This window comes from Equus asinus, chromosome 25 (assembly GCF_041296235.1).
Source record: "Equus asinus isolate D_3611 breed Donkey chromosome 25, EquAss-T2T_v2, whole genome shotgun sequence".
In the NCBI taxonomy this organism is placed as follows: domain Eukaryota; kingdom Metazoa; phylum Chordata; class Mammalia; order Perissodactyla; family Equidae; genus Equus; species Equus asinus.
Genome location: NC_091814.1, coordinates 32,778,984 through 32,800,000, shown reverse-complemented (window position 1 = coordinate 32,800,000; position 21,017 = coordinate 32,778,984). Strand labels below are relative to the sequence as shown.

The 21,017-nt window shown below is 43.6% G+C and overlaps 1 protein-coding gene across 27 annotated transcripts in view; it reads right to left on the bottom strand.

Moving 5' to 3' along the window:
- Positions 1-21,017, bottom strand: part of HHAT (hedgehog acyltransferase) — a 317,507-nt gene that overhangs the window by 70,923 nt on the left and 225,567 nt on the right. For 23 of the 27 annotated variants that reach the window (XM_070497291.1, XM_070497281.1, XM_044757933.2 and 20 more), the window contains one exon: positions 1,429-1,630. The exons of 3 other annotated variants lie outside the window; for them this stretch is intronic. In XM_070497291.1, the coding sequence (XP_070353392.1) occupies positions 1,429-1,630 (202 nt within the window). One more of the 27 variants, XM_070497295.1, reaches the window with a different exon arrangement.

Genomic DNA, 21,017 nt, shown 5'->3' with positions numbered 1-21,017 from the left:
AATAACTGTCCACCTGTACTATGGCTATCTTTATAGAAAAACACTCAAATATATTCTATTTTGGCGGTGTTTTCAAAAAAAATATATTTGTTCTAGTTGCATATACTAGAGGAATTCAGCCACATTAATCATCTGCCAGTAAGTTTTTTATGTTTTATTGCCTACCGTGAACACCGATGCCGGCATACTTCTTTTTAGCTACTTTCGTCAGGATTATCAGAATATTGCTGTATATTCAGAACTGATGATTTCCTACAAGATTCTAATACATCATATACCACATTTAACATGATAAAATGTTTGCTCATAGTTTAAAATCACTCAAAGCTTGTGTGTGAAGGAAAGTGCTTAATTAATTTTCCCAAATCATTTTCCCGTAGAGGTGAAACGTGTCTTAAACCCTTAGCTATTTTTTATGCTGCTATAACAGTACCTATCAAATTAGCAAAGGTTAAAAATATCAATAGTACTTAGTACTGGCACAGCATTCTCATGCACCGTTGGCAGAAATGCAGATTAACACACTGTCTATAGGACAGTTAAGAATTAAGCAGGAGCCGGCCCTGTGGGCGAGTGGTTAAGTTCGTGTGCTCCACTTTGGCAGCCCAGGTTTTTACTGGTTCAGATCCTGGGCACGGACATGGCACCGCTCATCAAGCCATGTTGAGGTGGCATCACACATAGCAGAGCCAGAAGGACCTACAACTAAGAATATCAATACAGCTATGTATTAGGGGTCTTTGGGAAGAAAAAAAAAGAAGAAGATTGGCAACAGATGTTAGCTCAGGTGCCAATCTTAAAAAAAAGAAAAAGAATGAAGCAGTATGCATGGTAAATCTTAACAATGAGAAAAACCTTTAACTTAGCAACTTTATAAACAAGAATTCATCTTGGTTATGATATTCATCTCAATGCAATTGATAATTGCAAAACATTTGAAATAATATGACTGTTAATAATAGGAGACTAATTGAATAAATTATGGTGTATCTGCATAATGAATTCCATGTAACCATTAAAAAGAGTTGTTAGAAATGGATTTTGTGACAAAAAGGTGGTCCTGATAAACCATATCTCTAGAATACCAGCATTTGTTTTAAATGTTATATATGTGTGCGTATATACACAGAAAAAATTTAGAAGGATGAGTATTAACAGTGGTTTCTGTTAAGAAGGTATTTTTCTTTTATTCTTGTTGGAATTATCTATTTTTATATAATAAACATGTATTGCTTTTATGGTTAAAATGTGGGGCTTTTTAATGGCTACAGAAGCCTCTCTTAGCTGTCCCATCTCTGGGCACTTGGACTTTGAACCAGTGTAGCAAGAATGGCCCATGATGGGGTGAATCTGATGACTGCATTCCCCCCCAGACCTAGTCCATGTGGCTCAGCTGTCCCCTACCACACGAGCAAGGATCCTGCTCACCAAGCTGTGCTGGATGCACGGGGTCTCCACAAGCCTCCAGACTCCATTCTCCACGGTGACTCCCAGCCAGTTGAGTGCTGCCCAGCACCAGAGGTAGTCGTACCCACCATGCCAGTAGCTCACAAACGCAAACGTCATTGCAGTGGAAAACAGCGTCCCCAGCAGGCCATGCTGGGACCCGCCCACTGGAATGTACACATACCTAGAGAAAGAAGAGGCTGTTAGGAGCCACACACCATGCAGAGGGCTGCCCCTGCACTACGACCCGCTCCTGGGCTTGATTCTCCTGTCACACATTGCTGTTCACTGTGTGAAGGTCCTTCCCAACTTCCAGGAGGCCACACAGCAGTCCCCGAGTTCTCCATCTCACAAGAAGTTGGCAAAAAACACCAGCCCCAGGTCTGCAGGCCTTTAGGTTAAATGAACACACAGGCTAAAGAGCTCTCATTACGAGACTAAAACAGCTCTTACAAGAGGCAGGGTGAGGAGTAATGAACTTAGAGTTTCTAAAAGGGATGCGCCCAACCCTGAAAGCCCAATCACAAAATGGCAATTAAGCTTCTGGCTACATGGGGGCACCAACCTTCAAAGCAGGTCTGTACTTTACCACTCAAACTATTAAGTTTATGGGAAACCCAGTATTTAAGTACAATTGCTAAAATCAGGCCCCTGAACAGCAGGAGCTGGGTGCAGAAGAGGGGTGCCAAGGCCAGTTCCCCCAGCTTTCCAGGCAAGTTGCCCAGAAGCAGTAGTGAATTTGCAAGTGAAGACAAGAGCTCTGTGCTCACAGGGCAGCCAAATTATCACCCAAACGGCACAGCTCCTCCCTGCGTATGTTCTCTGCTGCTGAGACAGCTGTCTGACTACATATAAGCAGGACCATGTTCTTCAATCAGTATTTTCCTACTAGTGTTGGACAAAATTCACATCCAGGGTTATTGGGATCTGGAGAGCGAGGAGCATACCCTCCTTACAGTAGCCTTTTAAGAAAGCTCATAGGCTTTGTTTATTGCTGGTCAGTGCTTCTCTGTCCAACCTTCTTCCAGGAAGGAAAAGTCAATCATCGTTTCCTGAAGACATAGCATCTTCCAGGCACAGCACTAGACCCTCTACCTGTATTACTTGGTTTGATTCTTTGAAACACCATATGGTTTACACCCGCTGTTCCAGCATGTCACCTGGTTTACAATTTGTCCTGTTTATACTCTGTTTTAATATCCTTTAGGAAACGTCATTTTGAAAATCATTTTTGAATAGAACAATTTTATAGGCAAACCAAAAAAGAAAAATAAAAACCATTCCTCAGTCAATGAATACTGCAAAGGACTAGACTATTATAAGCATTTTTAAATGTCCTCCTTCACTCTCCAATGTGCTCCAGTTTAGATAACAAATTACATGATCAGCTTGGATAGCCTCCTTTTTTTGTTTTTTTTAAGATTGGCACCTGAGCTAACAACTGTTGCCAATCTTCTTTTTTTTTCCTTTCTGCTTTTTCTTCCCAAAGCCCCCCAGTACATAGTTGTATATTTTAGTTGTAGGTCCTTCTAGTTGTGGCATGTGGGACACCGCCTCAACATGGTCTCCTGAGTAGTGCCAGGTCTGCGCCCAGGATCTGAACCAGCGAAACTCTGGGCCGCTGAAGCAGAGCATGCAAACTTAACCACTCGGCCACAGGGCCAGACCCGTATAGCCCCATTTTATGGGTGAGAGAACTGAGGCTGAGAAGTTAATTTGACCAAGGCACACAGCTGGGAAGGAAGGGGAAGAGCCTAGAGGCAAATTTGCATCTATGATACCAAAGTTAATGTTTTCCATTATACCCCTGGGGTTAAGCCTTCTATCTTACACTCCACCTCTATCTTACCTGGTTTTGGAAACAAACCAGAAAGCATGCGAGAATGCAGCCCTTTCAGAAACAAGTGAAGCAAAGAAAATACTTTCTCTTGTGCAAAATAAGACCATCTTGACAATTAAATTAGCAAACATGTATCAAGAACAGACTACAGATTAAGGAATCTTCATCAGCTGTCAAGCATTTATATAGGCCTCCAGGGTCATCCTGGCATTATGGGAAACAGAGACATAGACATGGTTCCTGCCAAAAAGACAGGTATAGCTGATTAAAAAACAAAAGCAAACAAACCCCACCACTAAGCCACATGATATGGTACAAAGTAAACCAAGAGGGTTTGAGAGTGTGGAGGAGAAGGGGTGATGGAGGCAAGTGGGTATGGGAGGCTTGACAGCAAAGGTCCCCATCTTGGCAAGTTCTACAGGGTGAGTTTTGCTGGGCAATGGCGAGAAAGGTGGGTGCTGCATCATGGCCCTAGAAGGGCTGGGCGATGAGCCAGAAGAGCCTGACAGCCCCAGGCACATGGCTTTATTTGGTGTTCTGCTGCCTCCTAGAGGCTGCGTGGTTATTGATGTAGAAGACTCCTCTGCAGAGGCAAAAAATGGGCCACAATTCTCTGCAGCCGCCTGCATGGAGGGAACCGCACTCCATCACAGCGCTCCAGGAGGCTGCTCCTCACTTATACCATCCGTGTTGTGTGTAAGAAGGTTTCATGTAAAAACACATGGGGTGGTCAAACCAATTTCAAAAGTGTGAGGAATGATGGCCGTTTACAGAAACTTTGCAGATAAGTGATTTATAAAACAAGTTAATACTACTACTCTTCTCACCCAACGTAACTGTTTCATGTTGAGATTTTTATTGTATCTCACTATATTAAAATGAGCTGCACTGTATATGTCAGAAAACCCAGTATAGAATAAACACCTCTCACCATCTACACCAATGGTCCTTAGTATTGGATTCAACTCCTTTGGACACGTTTTCAAGCGTGTGATGAGCAGATATCTAGCCCCATAATTATGTGCACAGCTATTTTAGGTGTCTCTTGGCACTATGGCTTTGTTACTTTGCCTTCGAAATGACAGCCAACAAAAATCTCTGAGAATTCCTTTTATTCCAGAATTCATAGACAGCAGGTCTCCAAGGACATGAGGATGCTTGTTTAAAAACAAAAGAGGGTATGGTTTCCAGATTGGAAGATAAAAATCCCTTCTCACTCTTAATTTCTGGAAGTCAGTAGGTACGGCCAGGAGGAGAGTGAACAGGTTATTTTCTTTTACAAATGTCAGTTCCATGATTAATAAAAATAGAAATATATCTCTCTTTTAGAAGAGCAGTAGGATGACCCCACTTACTGAGATCTGCTGCACAGTGAAATTGATTTCCCAATGGAAGGAAGCATTCAGCACCATCTTCTCAGCAAAGCAAAAACAAAAAGATTTCTTCTTGTCAGTGACTGTGTGAGCTTGAGTCTGCTCAAGGCCTGCCCCTGCCAGGTCAGCTTTGTGCGGTCACTGCTTGAGGAAGCTGGCATCCATCTGCAGTCACCTTCTTAATTTAAACCCATCTCATGGAATCAATGCAACATAGAGAACCTCCAACTCAGGAGGAGGAACTTAAAATGCAGATGCTATTAATACCGTCTACCCTTTACTGAATGTGTGTGAGCCAGATGCTTTATGTATACAATTTCCAATCATTAAAAAGCCTTGCAAATAACTAATGACTAGGCCTATTTATACAGGAGAGATGAAATCTGAACCTAGAACGTTCTGGTTTCAGAACTCCCAGACCTTTGTTCTACTATGCCATTTATTCTAACGGGAGCATTTCTTGGTGATACGCTCCTCTTATTTAACCAGATCTTCAAAGCAGTCTCCACTGAAACATCCACTAGTATTTTATTAACTGAAGAAATGTCCTTTGTAGGAAAGGAGCCTTGGTTGGGAGAAAGACGCTAATTATTTATAATGGAGTTTTGGCCAAGGAGCTCTGTGCCAGAAGGCCAGAGATGCAAGTTCAATTCTTTAAACAAACTAAATCGTTTCCTCTGTCCCACAAGCAGAGATTACACCTGCTATCTTGACCAGGCTGGCATCCTGCAGATATCTGACCATATAAGAAGTGGGTCATAAGAAGTTGATGGTTAGGGGTTGTTTCTGAGTAAGTGTATGTGAAGGGAGAAGAAAATATCTATTTCTCTCATATCCACTATGAAGAAAAATTCAAGAATATGCCCTACAGTTGGGGACAGGGGTGGTGGGAAACCATGTGGTAGATACATTAATCTTAAAACCACAATGCTCCCTTTTTCCAGGACCTACACAATAGCTCCCCGGCTTGCCACATCATCTCCAAATTCTTTGCCGAGGACTGATCCCAGACCCCTTCAAGGTAAGAGGATGAGGCTTTAAGACACTGAAAGACTTGGTTTTTACTGTCCTACAGATGGAGTCGAGCTGTGCTCGTAGGTTCCAAGTCTTTAACTACCTATTGCTTGGCAGGGCTGGGGCAGGCAGTGGCTGACATCCTATTCCAGTTCTGCCTTATCTTGCCACCCTTATTCCCCACTAATTCTCTTGACAAATCCTAAAAGCCTGAACTAATGGGGCCTTCACACCTCCATGCCCTAGGTCATACCCTTTTCACATCCTCCATCCTCTTTGATTTTCCAGCTCCTGTTCATGCTACAAAATCCTGCTGATTTTCCGCCTCCTCCAGGAAGTCTCTTTTGAATATCCCAACTCTCTATTTAAGCCAGAACCTACTGTTTGTATCACTCATTGAATTATATTCATCAAAGGATGTCTTTTCTATTATGGTTGTAATTCCAACTAAATTCTTCAATTCTTTCAGCCAGTACTAGATATGTGATGTGATGTGATGTGTGTATGTATGCATGCACACGTGTTGTTATATATTTACCAGTCATAGTATTTATATACCTAACAACATAATTTTCGTAGCCTCTAATAGCTTTTAAACTTGTGACAAATTGTCACCATTGTCACAGACTCACCATAAGCAATTAGGAACCGAGGGATGATGATAAGGTCCTGCCCCAGTAATTGGGAGGGACTTCAGAAGATATTGTTTCTAAAGAATGTATGCATTTGAAGGACCTGAAGTCTCCCCACACTTTGTAATCCTACTTCCCCTATTAAAGTCAAAAGCATGTGGCCCCAAAACTCTAGACCTCCTCCAATATCAAAGGATTTAAAAACTGAAAAGTATTAGCCTTTTAAAGACTAGAGGCTTTAGTAGCTGGGAAGGGCAAGCCTTCTGGCTGGAGTACCTTGGTGGTAAGGTGACCTCACCTTGGCTCCACCTGGGTTCTGAGATGAGCTCCTGCTCAGAGTTCTTCGCAGAGCTGGCCAGGCCCCTAAACCGACCTCTCACAGGCAGTGGCTCCCCCACCGGACGCTAGCTCCAGTTTTGGCCTTCGCCCACATTTGCTTTCTCTTTCTCACAGCCAAATGATAACCCACCAGTCAAAACCCTAACCTCCGGGTAATGGACAGAGGCCTGGTGCTTAGTTCTCATAAGGGAAGCTCTAGATCTACTTATAAAAAGTTCTCAAAGGAAGATGCATGCGTGAAAAAATATAATTTACTTTTAATATCTTTCTGTCCAGTACAGATCATAATGGAATTTTAATAAGTAAAAGTCAGCAGTTGGTTAATGGGCAACTACAGACTTTATCATCTCCAGAAGGCTAAGAGGTCTACTTTCAAAGCAGAGGGCACATTTTGAGCTGTGCTTATTCTCGGCTCCTTTACCGAGGGATGCTGGCTGTAAGTCTCATATGCAACTCCGGAAAATTACCTATTAAAAATTCTATGTCCTATTTGGCAACAGAACATTGTGGAATTTATAAAATAGAGATTAAACTCAGGCTATATTTAGTCTACATTTAAACTTCTAGGTTCATGTAATTAGATGCCAACATTTAAAAAATTAATCTTTCTTTTCATTCCACAAAGCCAGTAGCTCAGTGAGTTGAAGTTCTGTGCTGATGAACCCAAGTCCATAACTTCCATCCTAGAGAAGGACTCAACCCGACTTTCACAGACCAAAACGCCAACCCTAGCTCCCCCAAAGCTCTCTCTCCCTCACTGCGGAAGAGGCTGAAAGAGTATGAATGGCTCAGCCCAGCCGTCCTCCCCACTAGAACACAGCCCAAGTAGCAACAACTGCAAAGCACAGGACGAGCAGGAGGGCAGTGCTGGAGAGCTGGAGTGTGGCCTTGGTCCCGCTCTGCCACTCACCAATCTCTGTAACCTTGAGCTTGTCAATTAAGCCTGCTGCTCAGTTTAAGTGGAGACACTGAGCACAGACGGGGAGCACTGAACCTTCTTTGGGTATGAGTTTCTGTGAAGATCAGATGAGACAATATACGTGTAAGGAATTTGGAGATTTTAACACTCCATATAAGTGAAAGGATGCATACTTACTAATAATGGGCCAGCAGCAGCACACTTACCTTTAGGAGAAAGCAACATCCATTATCATAATGATTAGCATTCCTAAATCTTTCATAAGCATATGAAGGAACCAAGACTTCTGGCCTGCTTGCTCAGGAATGCTCTTTACTTAAAACCATTAGCCTTAAATATGCCACCATCAGAACCAGGTCGCTTAGTGCTAAGGGGTCTAAACTATGGATTCAACACCCACCCATGTGGACCTGTTGATTATGCTTAATCCAGGTGGCAGTCAGCTGTTCTCCAAACACCTGATACTGACTGTGGAGGGGCCTGAGGAGGGCATACAGGTGGATCCAGGTAAAGCAGTCCCTACCACAACGTGGTCCCACTTCACCTTCAAATCACTGCAGCCCTTCCACTCAGGTTCCCTCTTATCCACCTACCAAGCACAAAAGTCACCTGACCAGGTCCTTTCCTTATAACGGGTGACTGCTGTGTGGGCAGGGCCTAAAGAAAGTGCTCATTCAGGTTTACTCATTTAACCAGTTTAAAGCAGCCTAATAATGCTCCAGAAGGTTAGTCTTGGTGATACATGGGTCTTTGCAGCATCACAATCTTCATACTACGGACTGAAAAATCAAACAAATAACTCTTTAAGATGCAATACTTCAGAACTAGCTTCCAGTCACCCATGGGGGATGGGAAGGCTCGGAGGGCAGTGATGACAGAAAGGGGCACGCACTATTTCCCCCCACAGGGTTGCTAATCCTCTTCTGCTTGACAGCACGTTGAAGCTCAGCAATGCCAGGGCTCCTGGGCCCACGTCTATTTTGAGTTATAAATAAACACCATATAAAACAGATTCTTTGGAGGTCTGAGCAAAGGAGACAGAGCAGGAGTTTATACTCTTTAGTGCTGTGGAGCTGAGTCTAATCGCTAATAAAAAGGTCCTCGAAGCCTCAGTTTAATAACCACCAAGATTTCCTGACTGCCTGCCTGTCTTCCCACCTTCCTCCCAAGAGGATGCTAAAAGCATTTATAAGCTGCCAGAAGCATTTATGAAAAGCCAGACAAAAAGGGGCAAACCCGGATGTACGTATGATGTAGGTATACATGATTCCCCTCTCAGAGTCAGATGGAGAGGGGTGAGGGGAAAGATCCCGTCCTCCACGCTTCTAACACACTTCCAACCTCAGCTCCATCAACAGATCCCAAACCCAGGGTCCAAATTACCACCGTCCTGGGCACGTACCTCCTCTCATTAGTAACTGTACTGTCTGTTTCTCCTGGATGCTCCCTTTTGATCGCTGTCTCTCACCCACATCCTATTCAGTGCCACCCCTGCTGGTCCTAATCCTCTAACCCACTTATCATGGTTGTTAGGAAAATGGTCACTATAAAATGAACTTGTCCAACTCAAAAGTTACTGTCTTCATACAACGCCTTGAGAGGTCTCTAGAAGAAAGTGCTCTGAAGACAAGCACAGTAAAGAAATGCCTAACTGACTAATGGAGCATTTCACTCTCCATCTGGGTTTAGAGTACAATGGTTTTGAGACAGCCTCACTGTGGCAGGGCCCATGGCCTTGAGAGGTGTATACTCTACGTTCCCATGGTGACACAGTACCTCGCATACAGAGTCCAGTTGGTTGGTCATTCAGGTCAAAACAAAAATTAACAGCTGAAGAAAAGAAGAGGCAAATTCTTTGCTCTCAGGAAGCATCTGGTTTGGCAATGGTAGCCAAGTCCTTACCCTCAGCAGGTCCCACCTAAGTGGATTTCCATTGCGTTATATCATAAATTAAAACCCATTAGCCTGCCTCTTTCAAAGTCATTCTTCAACTGGCTCTCTCCTATGCCACCAACTCCATCTTATTAGTCTCCAAAACAGACTCCACTTCAGCAAATGAACTTCATTCTGGCACAAGTCTGGGTCCTACCATCATGCCAGCCCAGCCCCCAGCCATGGAAGACCCCGGCTGTCTTTCCTACCATTTGATCTTTCAAAGCAGGCTCAACATTCACTTCAAGGGAAATTTCCCCAGCCAATCTCACTGAATGCTGGTGGCCCTTTGATTCTTTATCTCTTCAGAATTCACATGCTCATCTCAGCCTGAGTTGTTTGTTCAGACTTACCGATGTGTTGCTCTCTAGCACTTCTGAGCTACTTGATCAGGTCTGAGAGTGTGTAGGATTCCCCATCTCACAATCAAGACGTGGAACAGAGAATTGTAACACTTCTCTTTTTATTTCTCCCAGAGTCTAAACTAGACTCTGAATTCAAGGGGTGCTCAGTAAATCCTGATCAACTTTCTTCTTTTCCTATTATTTCCCTCATCTTCTTCATTTCCCTGCTTCATTTTCCTTTCCCTTCCCCTTTTCTTTGACTGTCACTCTCCATAAACAAAAGATAATTCTCCAGCTAGAAAGCGTGGCCTGGTAAGTAAATGTCATCATTCACGTCTGCTGCCACCACATTCGTCTCTCAAGGGCTGTGGGATTTGGGGGTAGTATTTACACAGTCAAACTAAATCACAGACACCAACAGGAGGTGCCCTGAGAGAGGCGACAGCTGGCAGGGACTAAGAGGTGGGACACGTGCTAACTCCAACTTCCCCTGGAAGCTGCCAGAACTACTCAGAAGAAAAGGGAGATTTAATCAAAAAGCAAAACTTCAGTGTTAAATGTTTTTAAAATTAAAGCACCCAAGTTAGGAGGTTTAAGATTTGTGATGTTAACTTTAAAAGCCTCAAATAAAATCATAGATGTAGGGCCAGCCCGGTGGCACAGCGGTTAAGGGCGCACATTCCACTTTGGCAGCCCGGGGTTCACCGGTTCGGATTCTGGGTGCAGACATGGTACCGCTTGGCACGCCATGCTGCGGTAGGCGTCCCACATATAAAGTGGAGGAAGATGGGCACGATGTTAGCTCAGGGCCAGTCTCCCTCAGCAAAAAGAGGAGGATTGGCAGCAGTTAGCTCAGGGCTAATCTTCCTCAAAAAAAAATAGATGTGCCCATCAGTATTAGATGCGTGTGAGGGGAGGGTGTTCCTGAAGCCAACAGGGGTGTGCCTTTGACCTTTTGCTGGATCACTTGGCTCAACTTTTCTGACAAAATCTCTCCCTCTTCCATGAATGTCACTTCCAAATCCAGTGTGGTTTTTGGCCACAAGAGAAGTAGTAAGGGGCCAGGACATTGTTGGACATGAATGAACGAACTCACACAAACACACAAAGTGCCTTAGAGTATAGAGGGTGGGAAAGTGGATGGGTAAGCCAGGGTCACAGATTTCAGTGATGGTCCCCTCTCCAGGCCTTGGTTTACAGCTGGGGAAGCTCAAGGGCTAGGGGAAAACTAGGGGGTGAGGTTGTCATAGTATGGAACATATAAGACACAAGCAAGAATGTTCTTGAAGAGTTATGATCCATCACAACGGCATGCTGCTTTGCTACTAGTTTCTGCTAAAATAGAATCCATCTTCTCTAATGGATTTTCAGGACTTGGAGCTCCTAAAAGGTTAGCTTATGCTTCTGAGATCTCCCTTTCCCCACTCCTCTGCTGCCTTGGAGCTAACTCATGAATTAATGTGAAACGCATGAGGAGGAGGTTATCTGAAGGAAGTCTGTGGTGAATCTTGACTCAAGGTGACTAATCTTTTCCTAATAACAAATTCCCCCCTCCACCCTCCCAATTATCTGCTTTGTCAGTTCAGACATTCGTATTCTGAACTGTATTGTATTAAAGAGTGACAGCCTATTGGTTATAAATATGCTCATCTGCGGTGGCCATAGAGGGGGTTCAATGCCCAGAAAGAGAGAAAATGCCAGTGGGTATCATACGGGCACCACTTCCAAAACGCTGCCATTCAAGACTGTTTTCAGGAGGAAGAAAAACAAAGGCCTCAGGGGCCGAAGTGATTTTCAAAAAATAATCAAAGTGAAATGGTTGCTGCTGGTAATAATGAGGCTGCTCCCTCCCTAGACTGAAATCAGCACTCTGACAAATCAGCTTTGACAGAACTGTTTCAACTGCCTCTCGTTTATCATAATTATGACCCACAGTCCCTATCAGACACATGATACCTTTTAAGGCTGGGCACTGGAAGAGAAAACTGATAATGCTTGAGTTTGGCCGTGAATGACAATCAATCTGCAGCAGTGTCCAACACGACCACGTGCACCATTTACAGAAACAAAGCAAGAACATCATCTCATGCCCGGGAAACTACGCCCTGGTAAGATCGTTCCCTTAATGCAGTGAGAGCCGCCTGGACGACGCTGCTTATTCGAAAGATCCCATGGTAATTGACTGAACTCTTGAGTGCACATTAGAGATTAATATTTTAAAAGCTGATATTTTATACAGACAGTTGAAGGATGACATTCAATGTGTGTCACAAAAGACAGAGTCTTCTGTAGATTAAAAAGGCCATCGCTCATGCAATAAAATCACATGAAATCTAAAGACGTCAGCTGTGGAACTGGATAATGGTAATCCATGCCGGGAAACAGTCACTTGCCAAGGTTGGGGAAAGAAGTGGACCACAAGAATGGCACTTTACTTGCTTCCTAAGCTCCCTCTCAAGGGGGGTCAAGATGACGAAAGACGTTTCATGAGCTGGAGAGCACTGTGCTTGACTTTTACCTTATCCGCAAGAAAGGCAAGCAGAATGGATGAGGGGTAATCCAATATTTCCTAGATATAGGTGGCTAACATGGCTGCAGAGAGAGACCAGGTCTTGAGTGTGGGGAAGCAGAGACGCAGCTGAGGTTCAAATGAAAAAAGCGCTATTCCCACCCCTTCCCTCCCACACCATCATCCTGCCTTCCAAGACTATGGCCAATAAAACTACAGACAAGGAGAAGCTCCCAAATGGAGCCATTTCATGGAGGCCAACAAACAACAATATCCCCTCGGAACTCCTGCGTGCCTGTGGAGTCTCACTGGCCCAGGCTACATCCAGTAACACAAACCTAAGGTCCAGTAACCAACCCAGCAGGTCTGGGCCTCCAACACCATCAGCTTCCTGGAGGAGAAAGGAAAGGGCATGGAGGAAATGCGATCTATCTGAGTCATGTGCCCCAACACAAGGTGCAGGGCAGGAAGCAGCTGACTCTGAGTTTACCTTAGGTGGCACAGATGAGAAATTTACTTTGAGAGCTCAATAAACAGACCCTTCTTCCCAGGGCTAGGAGATAGGGAGCCTCCTTCCAGAACATTCCCTCTTCTCCTTGCATAAGTCTCTGGAACTTCCCAGGAGAGACGGGTTGCTGCAAAGCCTGGGAGTGCTAAGGTGCAGCCATGGGCTTTAAACACCAACTCCTCTTAGGGAGCTTATAGCCAAGAACCATCCAGGGGGATGCTAGAATGGGCCAGATAGAGGGGGCAATCAATCTATTCTTCAGAGTTCAACTGTGGAGCCAACATTCCCAAACTATCTAGTTATTATCATATCTGTGACAATTTCCTGCTGCATCAAGGTCAAGACAAGACCCCTGAGGCCTCAGGTTGGACTCCAGGGCACTGTCTTAAGTGACCTCTTCTGGGAGTCCCAGAACTACAATTCTCAGTCACTTCAGTTCCCAGCGTCCTAGCTCCTCAGTGAGGCGTTTGCTGGCAGAATGGAAATCTTTACACTCCACCGGATGTCAAGGGTGACTCCCAACTGATATTGGAAAAAAGTCTCCCCAGCCTGATGCCCCTTCTGCTGCTTCCCTCAACACATAGTCCTGGGTGGTGGGTCTATGGGTTGTTCTCTTCCTCAACAGTTCCAGCACCTGCACACATGGCTGCCTCTGGCACAGCTTAAGAATCCTCAGTGTTCTCTCCAGTATTTCCCACACTCTCTGGGAACGCCCCGTTCTCAGGGGCTATACTGCGCAATGTTATGCGCCCAATACCACTCCTAAAGGGAATTCACATCAGGGTCTCTGATGAGCCCCACAGGGCTTCCCAGCTCTTTGGAGGATCCTAGTTCAAAGTCCCCTCAGGAGTGAGACACCACAGCACCACACTCTGAACAGGGCACAGGACTCTGCAAAGCACTAGACTCCTTCCCGTGGCTCTGGGTGAGCTCAAATGCTTCTGACAGGTGTCCTCCCAGGGCAGCATGCAATGCTCAAGGTAAAATGTCACCTTTTAAGGGCACAGGTTTCCAAAAACATAGCACATAAAACTGCAATGGTGACTCCGAGCTACACCTGTATGACCTGGTTATCGCTTAACTGATATCTGGTGACTGTCCGCTAGAATCAGACCAAGTCACTCCTTGCTCCCAAATCATACATGTGTGCATTTGTGTCTGTGAACGGACTGTGTCCTTTAAAAAATATGCTGAGTACCAACTATGGGCTAGGCGCTGTGATAGACACTGAAATAAGAAGGTGAATAGAAATGTCCCATGCTTGCCCAGAGTGGACAATCTAGCGGTAGAGTTAAACATCTAGAAGGACAGTTAAAAACTACAAATCGAAGCAGAAGGAAATAAACACAGCCTAGAGATAGAAACAACACGCACGTCTTGGGGGTGTGCAGGGGAAGAGGGGTTGATCCTGTAGTGTGGCCCCCAGGGAAGGATTCATAGAGAAGGCCATATCTGAGATGGAGAAAGAAAGGAATCCAGAGAGAACAGGAGCACTCTATTTTGTCTTTATTGGCTGGTTGACATCAGTTCCAATTTAACCCTAATAACATTGACAAACTCTTACCAAAGCCAATGTCAGAGAAAGAAGGTTATCTTTCAAGGGAAAAAAATACTAAAAGTTGACAAATTTTTTAAAAAATGTAATCTTACATTTCACTTTGGAAAATCTAAATGGTAGGCGACAAAGAGACATTTGGGCACACGAAATGAAATGAGGCTTTCTTAACGAGTTATCTGGGAACCAAGGGCACCCAGGCATCACACTTGGATGTTAATGAAGCTGCCCCAGGAATGAGCCTGGCTCAGCACCCTAGGTACCCGCCAGGCTCTGTGTCCACCTCCACAACCCTGAACAGCTGTGAGCCATGCAGGGCTACAGTCTTCACCTAGGAGATAATATTGATAATCCATGGCCGGCTCAGGTCACAGGATCATATGATGATCAAATAAGGCAAAAGGGATTGAAAGGAACTGGAAAACAAATGATTATTATACTAATAGTGCATAGATAGTAGTAATATTAGGATTACTATTATCCATAATCATCAAGGAAGAAATTTCCATTGAATTAAATATTTTTCTTAATAAGGAAGAGAGGGAAATAAGATTGACCGCTGCTCACCGTAAGTGAGGCAGCGTGCTAAACATTTAACAGATGTTATTCAATTTTCAAAATTACCCTGGGAGTTTTTCCCCATAATTTACAGATGAGGAAAATAAAGCTCAGGGAGGCTATTTACTTCCCCAATCAAAGAGCCGGCAGACTTGTTCCATGTTGCATCAGACAGCAGAATCTGGACCAACTGGTGAAAATTACAGGGAAGCACGTTCTCTTCGATCTGAGCTGTCTAAAAGTAGAAAAGCTAATGGCGGAGGAGAGTTGGGATTCAGGTCTGATTCCAAGATGCATGCTCTTTTCACTAGACCAAGTGGTTTCCCCATGATAACTATGGATATCGGGCAAAGATAATCTATATGCTTAACATTAAAAAGATAGTTAATATTGAATCTAAGATTTATTAGCTTTTTAAAAATATCTATTGTATCCCTAGTGTGTCAATCACCATGCTCCGTGGTTTATACAGTATTTCATTTGATTTAGATGGCACTTTAGCATTTTTTAGCACCTCAGACTTATTTTTGAGAACCTACATTCTCACTGCAGCAGCAAAGCATGTCAGGGCTAGATAACACTGTAAGATGACCCAAAATCCAATGTATTTACACTCGAATAAATCTGGCGGAAACTTATTATAACCCCTCAAAGACCAGAGGTCAAATGATCCCCTATTGTTGGCACAAAGGACCCTAGAGATAGAAGGGATGTGAGAGGCCATCTTGTGTATGGACCTCCTGTATATACCCACGGCCAGAAGTCACCCAGCCTATGCCTCAACACTCTCAGTGACCAAGAATGATCGACTTACTAAAATAGTCTTTTTATACCTCTTTTAAACAATTTAGACTATAGAGAATGTGCTTCTCTCTACTTTTCACCGGTTGATTCTGGTTCTCCTTTCTGAAGCAACATGGAACAAGTATACCAAGGTCTTCAATTGGTGGCCTGTCAAATATCTGATGAAGGTTCCCATCCCTCTCCAAAGGCTTAATTTTGCATGCAATGTGTCCTTAGTTTCTTCATCCATTCTTTTACATCTGGTTCCAAATCTCCTATCATAGTTTCCCTTTTTCTGTATATTCCCTCATTTGTCTGTGTTCCTCTGGGATTGTGGCACCTGAAATAGAATTGAACATTTATGGTATGACATGGATAATGAAGACTAGGAATACCACATTCTTTTTCTACCCATATATTCATATCATCAACAGATATTTTCTAAGCATCTACTATGTGCCAGGTACTATGATCAGCACATTAGGAATATGCCATGTAAGACTGCCCTCATAGAGCTTACATTCAACTTCTTATACTGATGAAGCCTATGGTGACATTTGTTTTAGGGCAGCCTTATCTCATACCAATGTTTGCACCTACTATTTTTCTGAGAAAGTCGAGACCATCATATAAGAACAACCTCATCTTCTTTCCTAACCACATACATATTTGTCTCCACTGGCACCTATCCACTCACTCATTTATGTTCCTATAGTGGAAGAGATGTCTTTTTCACGACTAAGGCTAACTGTGCTCTTTGGTTCTATCCTCTTCTGCCTCCTGAGGGATCATGCTACATCAGTTATCTCTCTCTTACCCTATATCCTTATCCAGGTTCTCTCCTTAGCACAAAGATACACTCCAGTCCCTCCCATTTTATAAACACCTTTTTTTTCATCCCACAACTTCTACTTCTTCAGCTTTGATCCTAACTACTTTTCTTCACAGCCAAATATTTCAAGATCCTTGAAAGAGCAGTCGACACCTAATCTCTAAGTCCTCCCCTGACATTCACTCCTTAACCTTGTGCAATCTGACTTCTGCTCCTCCCCAGTCCACTTAAACAACTTTTGTCAAGGTCATTTGTGGCCTCCAGATTGCCAAAGCCAATGGATATATTTATATCTTTTTCTCATTTGTCTTGTCTGTTATATTTGGCATTGACTGCACTTTCCATTTTCCTCTTTTAACAATTTCTGCTTTATGTCTTACCACTATATTCATTATAGAAAATTTAGAAATAGACATATAAAAAAATCCAGAAACAACTACCAATAACCTTTTTGTGTATGTCCTCTCTGACACTTTTCTATAAATACACAAAGATACATACTTCTAAGAATAGCATCACATATGTATCACTTTAGGAAATTGCTCTGTTCACCTAATCTATCATGAGCATCCTTCCATATCTCCACCTTCCTTAGTCACCTCCGTTGGCTCCACTGAAAGCATTCTCTTTGTGTTCCTTTTACCTCTAGAGCCATCGCTTCTCAGTTTCCATCACAGGCTTCTCATTGTCTGCCTAGTTCTAAAAATGTCAGCAACTTCTCAGGGCTCTCTCCCTAGATGTCTGTGTGCTCACACTGGGAGACAGAATTGGCACATTAACAAAGCTATTACTGCAGCATTAGCCAGCGAGTCTGCCACATACAGCACACTGATGCTAATATACAGAAGGTGCTCAAGGAATATCTGCTAAACTAATCAGAAAGCAAGAGGAAGGGGGAGAAGAGGTCTAGTGAGGGGTACTGCTGGGGAAGTGACTTTGCACAGGTGAAGACCATTATGAGGGCAAGGAGAAGCAGAAAGGAGTGAAGGAAAAACGACAAAGGAGCATCAAAACCAAACTCTCCTTCACACCTTTGCTGGGAGCTGGGTCTGTCACGCCATCACTGAAATGCACTACTGTTTGGGCAAGAAGTAGCTCCCACTCCCCACTCTGGAGGTCGGCCCCCAGCAATCACCATGCACAATAGCCTTGGGAGGTGACCCTGAAGAGGCTCTCCCATGAGTTCACTCTGCAGCAGAGTTGAAGAACTCTCCCCACCATGCTTCCCACCTTCACACCTACTATCTCATCAACTGCCATCCACTCCCCCACCCATTGCAACTTGACCTTTCAGCCCCTTTCCAGATTAACATCATTCATTTGCCAGACCCAAATGATGACCCCTGACCTCTAACACAATCTCTTCTGCTTTTCTTAAAATTCTTACAGTTTTTGTAACTATATAAGTTTTCAGTAGCTTCATTTTCTTGACTACACTGAAATGTCACAGAGCTGAGACGTGGTCTGTTACAGTTGTCCCCTCTTACCCACGGTTTTGCTTTCTGTGGTTTCAGTTACCTGCGGCCACCTGCAGTCTGAAAATGATGCTATGTCACAATGCCTATGTCGTTCACCTCACTTCATCTCATATCATCACAAAAAGAAGAAGAGTGAGTCCAGTACAAGATCTTAAGAGAAAGAGGCCACATTTACATGACTTTTATTATAGTCCATTGTTACAACTGTTCTATGTTTTTTTTAAGATTTTATTTTTTTCCTTTTTCTCCCCAAAGCCCCCTGGTACATAGTTGTATATTCTTAGTTGTGGGTCCTTCTAGTTGTGGCATGTGGGACGCCACCTCAGCGTGGTTTGATGAGTGGTGCCATGTCCGTGCCCAGGATTCGAACCGACGAAACACTGGGCTGCCTGCAGCGGAGTGTGCGAACTTAACCTCTCGGCCAAGGGACCAGCCCCCCTATAATTGTTCTATTTTTATTATTATTGCTGTTAATCTATTACAGTGCCAAATTTTACATTAAACTTTATCACAGGTACATGTGCATACGAAGAAATATAGTATAGTTAGGTTTTGGTACTATCTGTGGTTTCAGGCATCCACTAGGGGCCTTGGAATGTATCCCCCATGGATAAGGGGGGGGCTACTGAACTTGAATCTACACCCCTAAATGCCCAGTACACCTCTTTATTCCCTCTGGGTGCTCACCACAGGCAGAATCACCTGAGCCAGGGGCATTAAAATAAGGAGAGGCCTTAAAGTACAGTGGTTAAGAGCCTGGATTTTGCTCCAGGTTCTAATCCCACATCTACTTACTAGTTGTGAGTCTCTGAGCCCCAGGTTCTTGATAGCAAAGTGGAGGTAATAAAACCCACCTCATAGAGATTTCATAAAGAGTAACGGAGATATTGAATGTAGAGAGCTTAGAACAGGGCCTGGCATACAGCAAGCACTCAATAGATGCCAGATGTCAGCTGTGATCAAGAAAACACACCTGAGAAGAAGCCAAGTGAAGAGAAAGCACGAGATCCTGCTCCTCTCCCCAAAGCATTAATGTCCTCATACCCACAGCAACCTCAGAATTCTTCACCCAGCCCCACCCCTTGGCCCTTGGTGACTCGATTAAAAAGAACTTCTACAAAGCACTCTTCTCTTTATGATCACTGCATTCCTTAATAAGCTGGGTAAGTGAAAGCCCCTAACGTCAACATTTTAGATTAGAAAAATACACATTATTCCCAAGTACCCTCTCTAATTAGTGTTTGTATGATTTGTACAGCTAATAGATTTTACACTAAAGGGTGTTCTAGAAATAGCAGTAAATTCCCTTTCTCCTAAGTGTTCATCAGCCACCTAAAATTGAACTGGCTTATTGCATGATATTTGTGCGTTGTAATCCTGTAATTAAGGCTTCATTAGTCCCTGAAATGCCAGTGCTCTGTAATGGTTGATATGATAGGATGAAGTCTGTGTCATATTCAGTTAACCTCTGTTGTGTTCATCCATTCATTTATTAATTCAGTACCTGCCATGGCCACCCACTGGCACCAGGCACTGGGCTAAGCGCTGGGGATACACACCCTTCAAAGATGTCTCTATGAACATTTCACGGCATTGGATAGCTCATTTCACCATCTTCAAATGAACCTTCATTAAGGATTTATTAAGTGGGCTTTAGGTAACAGGCACTGCGCTGGGCACAAGGAGGAACACAAAGATGCTAGAGACAAAATCCCTACCTTCGGTGAGTTTATAGTCTGGTTGACAGACAAAACAAACATTGAAAGAGACAGCACTGCAAGGCAGAGTGAGTAGCACTGAAACAGGGACATGAATTAACATTTATCCAGCACCTTCTGTATGCCAGCCACTTGGCTGGGCGCTTGCACATTTAAACCTATAAAGTAAGTTAAAAACCTCCTGATTTTCCAGATGAGAAAACTTACTCAGGGAGTTTAGACTTGGACTCAGATCTGAGTTCTTAGTCTTTTAATCCTACAAATTCTTTATAATTGAGCCAAAAGTTCCCCTATCCGCCTAAAGAAGTAGTCCATGATCGCCCAAAGGCCATAATGAAAGTCAACAGCATAGACCAGAAAAGAAATTATCTGGTGCCACAGGACTCACCCCAAATCACAGCTAGAGACTGGAACGTGGCAAAGGATTCTGTATTTAAACCAGGAAAGGAGGTGGCCATTATTACCACCTCTCTCAATACTTTCTTTGAGAAAAAGGTATATGAAAAAACCTGGTAGAGTACCTGGCCTTCAGTAATCATTAACTTCTGCAACAGACTGAACTGTGTCTCCCCCAAATTAATGTGTTGAATCCTAACCTCTAATTGATGGTATTAGGAGGTGAGGTCTTGGGAGGTAATTAGGTCATGAGAGTGGAGCCCTCGGGAATGGGATTAGTGCACTTATAAAAGGGACCCCAGAGAGCTAGCTCACCCTTTCCACCATGTAAGGATACAATGAGAAGTCGGTAGTCTGCAACTGGAAGAGAGTTCTCTCCAGAACTTGACCATGCTGGCACCCAAATCTTGGACTTCCAGCCTCCAGAACAAGGAGAAATAAATTTCTGTTGTTTATAATCCACTCAGTCTGTGACATTCTCTTATAGCAGCCCCAAGGGACTAAGACAGCTTCCTTCTGTCTCCTTGGTCAGTGCAACTCAGGGTTTGGCATTTCTTAATCTGGAAAGCCTTCAAAGTCAAAAAGACGCAAGAAAAAGTGGATCCACCAAGCTCTCCTCTGCTCATCCTGACTGATGATGTCACTGTCATCTCCTTTCCAATGGTTCTTTCTAACCTGTGGTTAAGCGCTCTGCACTACAAACATGTCTCAGGATAATCCAATTTTGGGAAAACCAACAAAGCATGAGAGAGGCAAGATATATGCATTCCTAGTTTTTACTTTAAATAAAAAAACTTTGACTCTGAGGAAGTCAGATACGCTCCCATCCTGTTCTATTTCT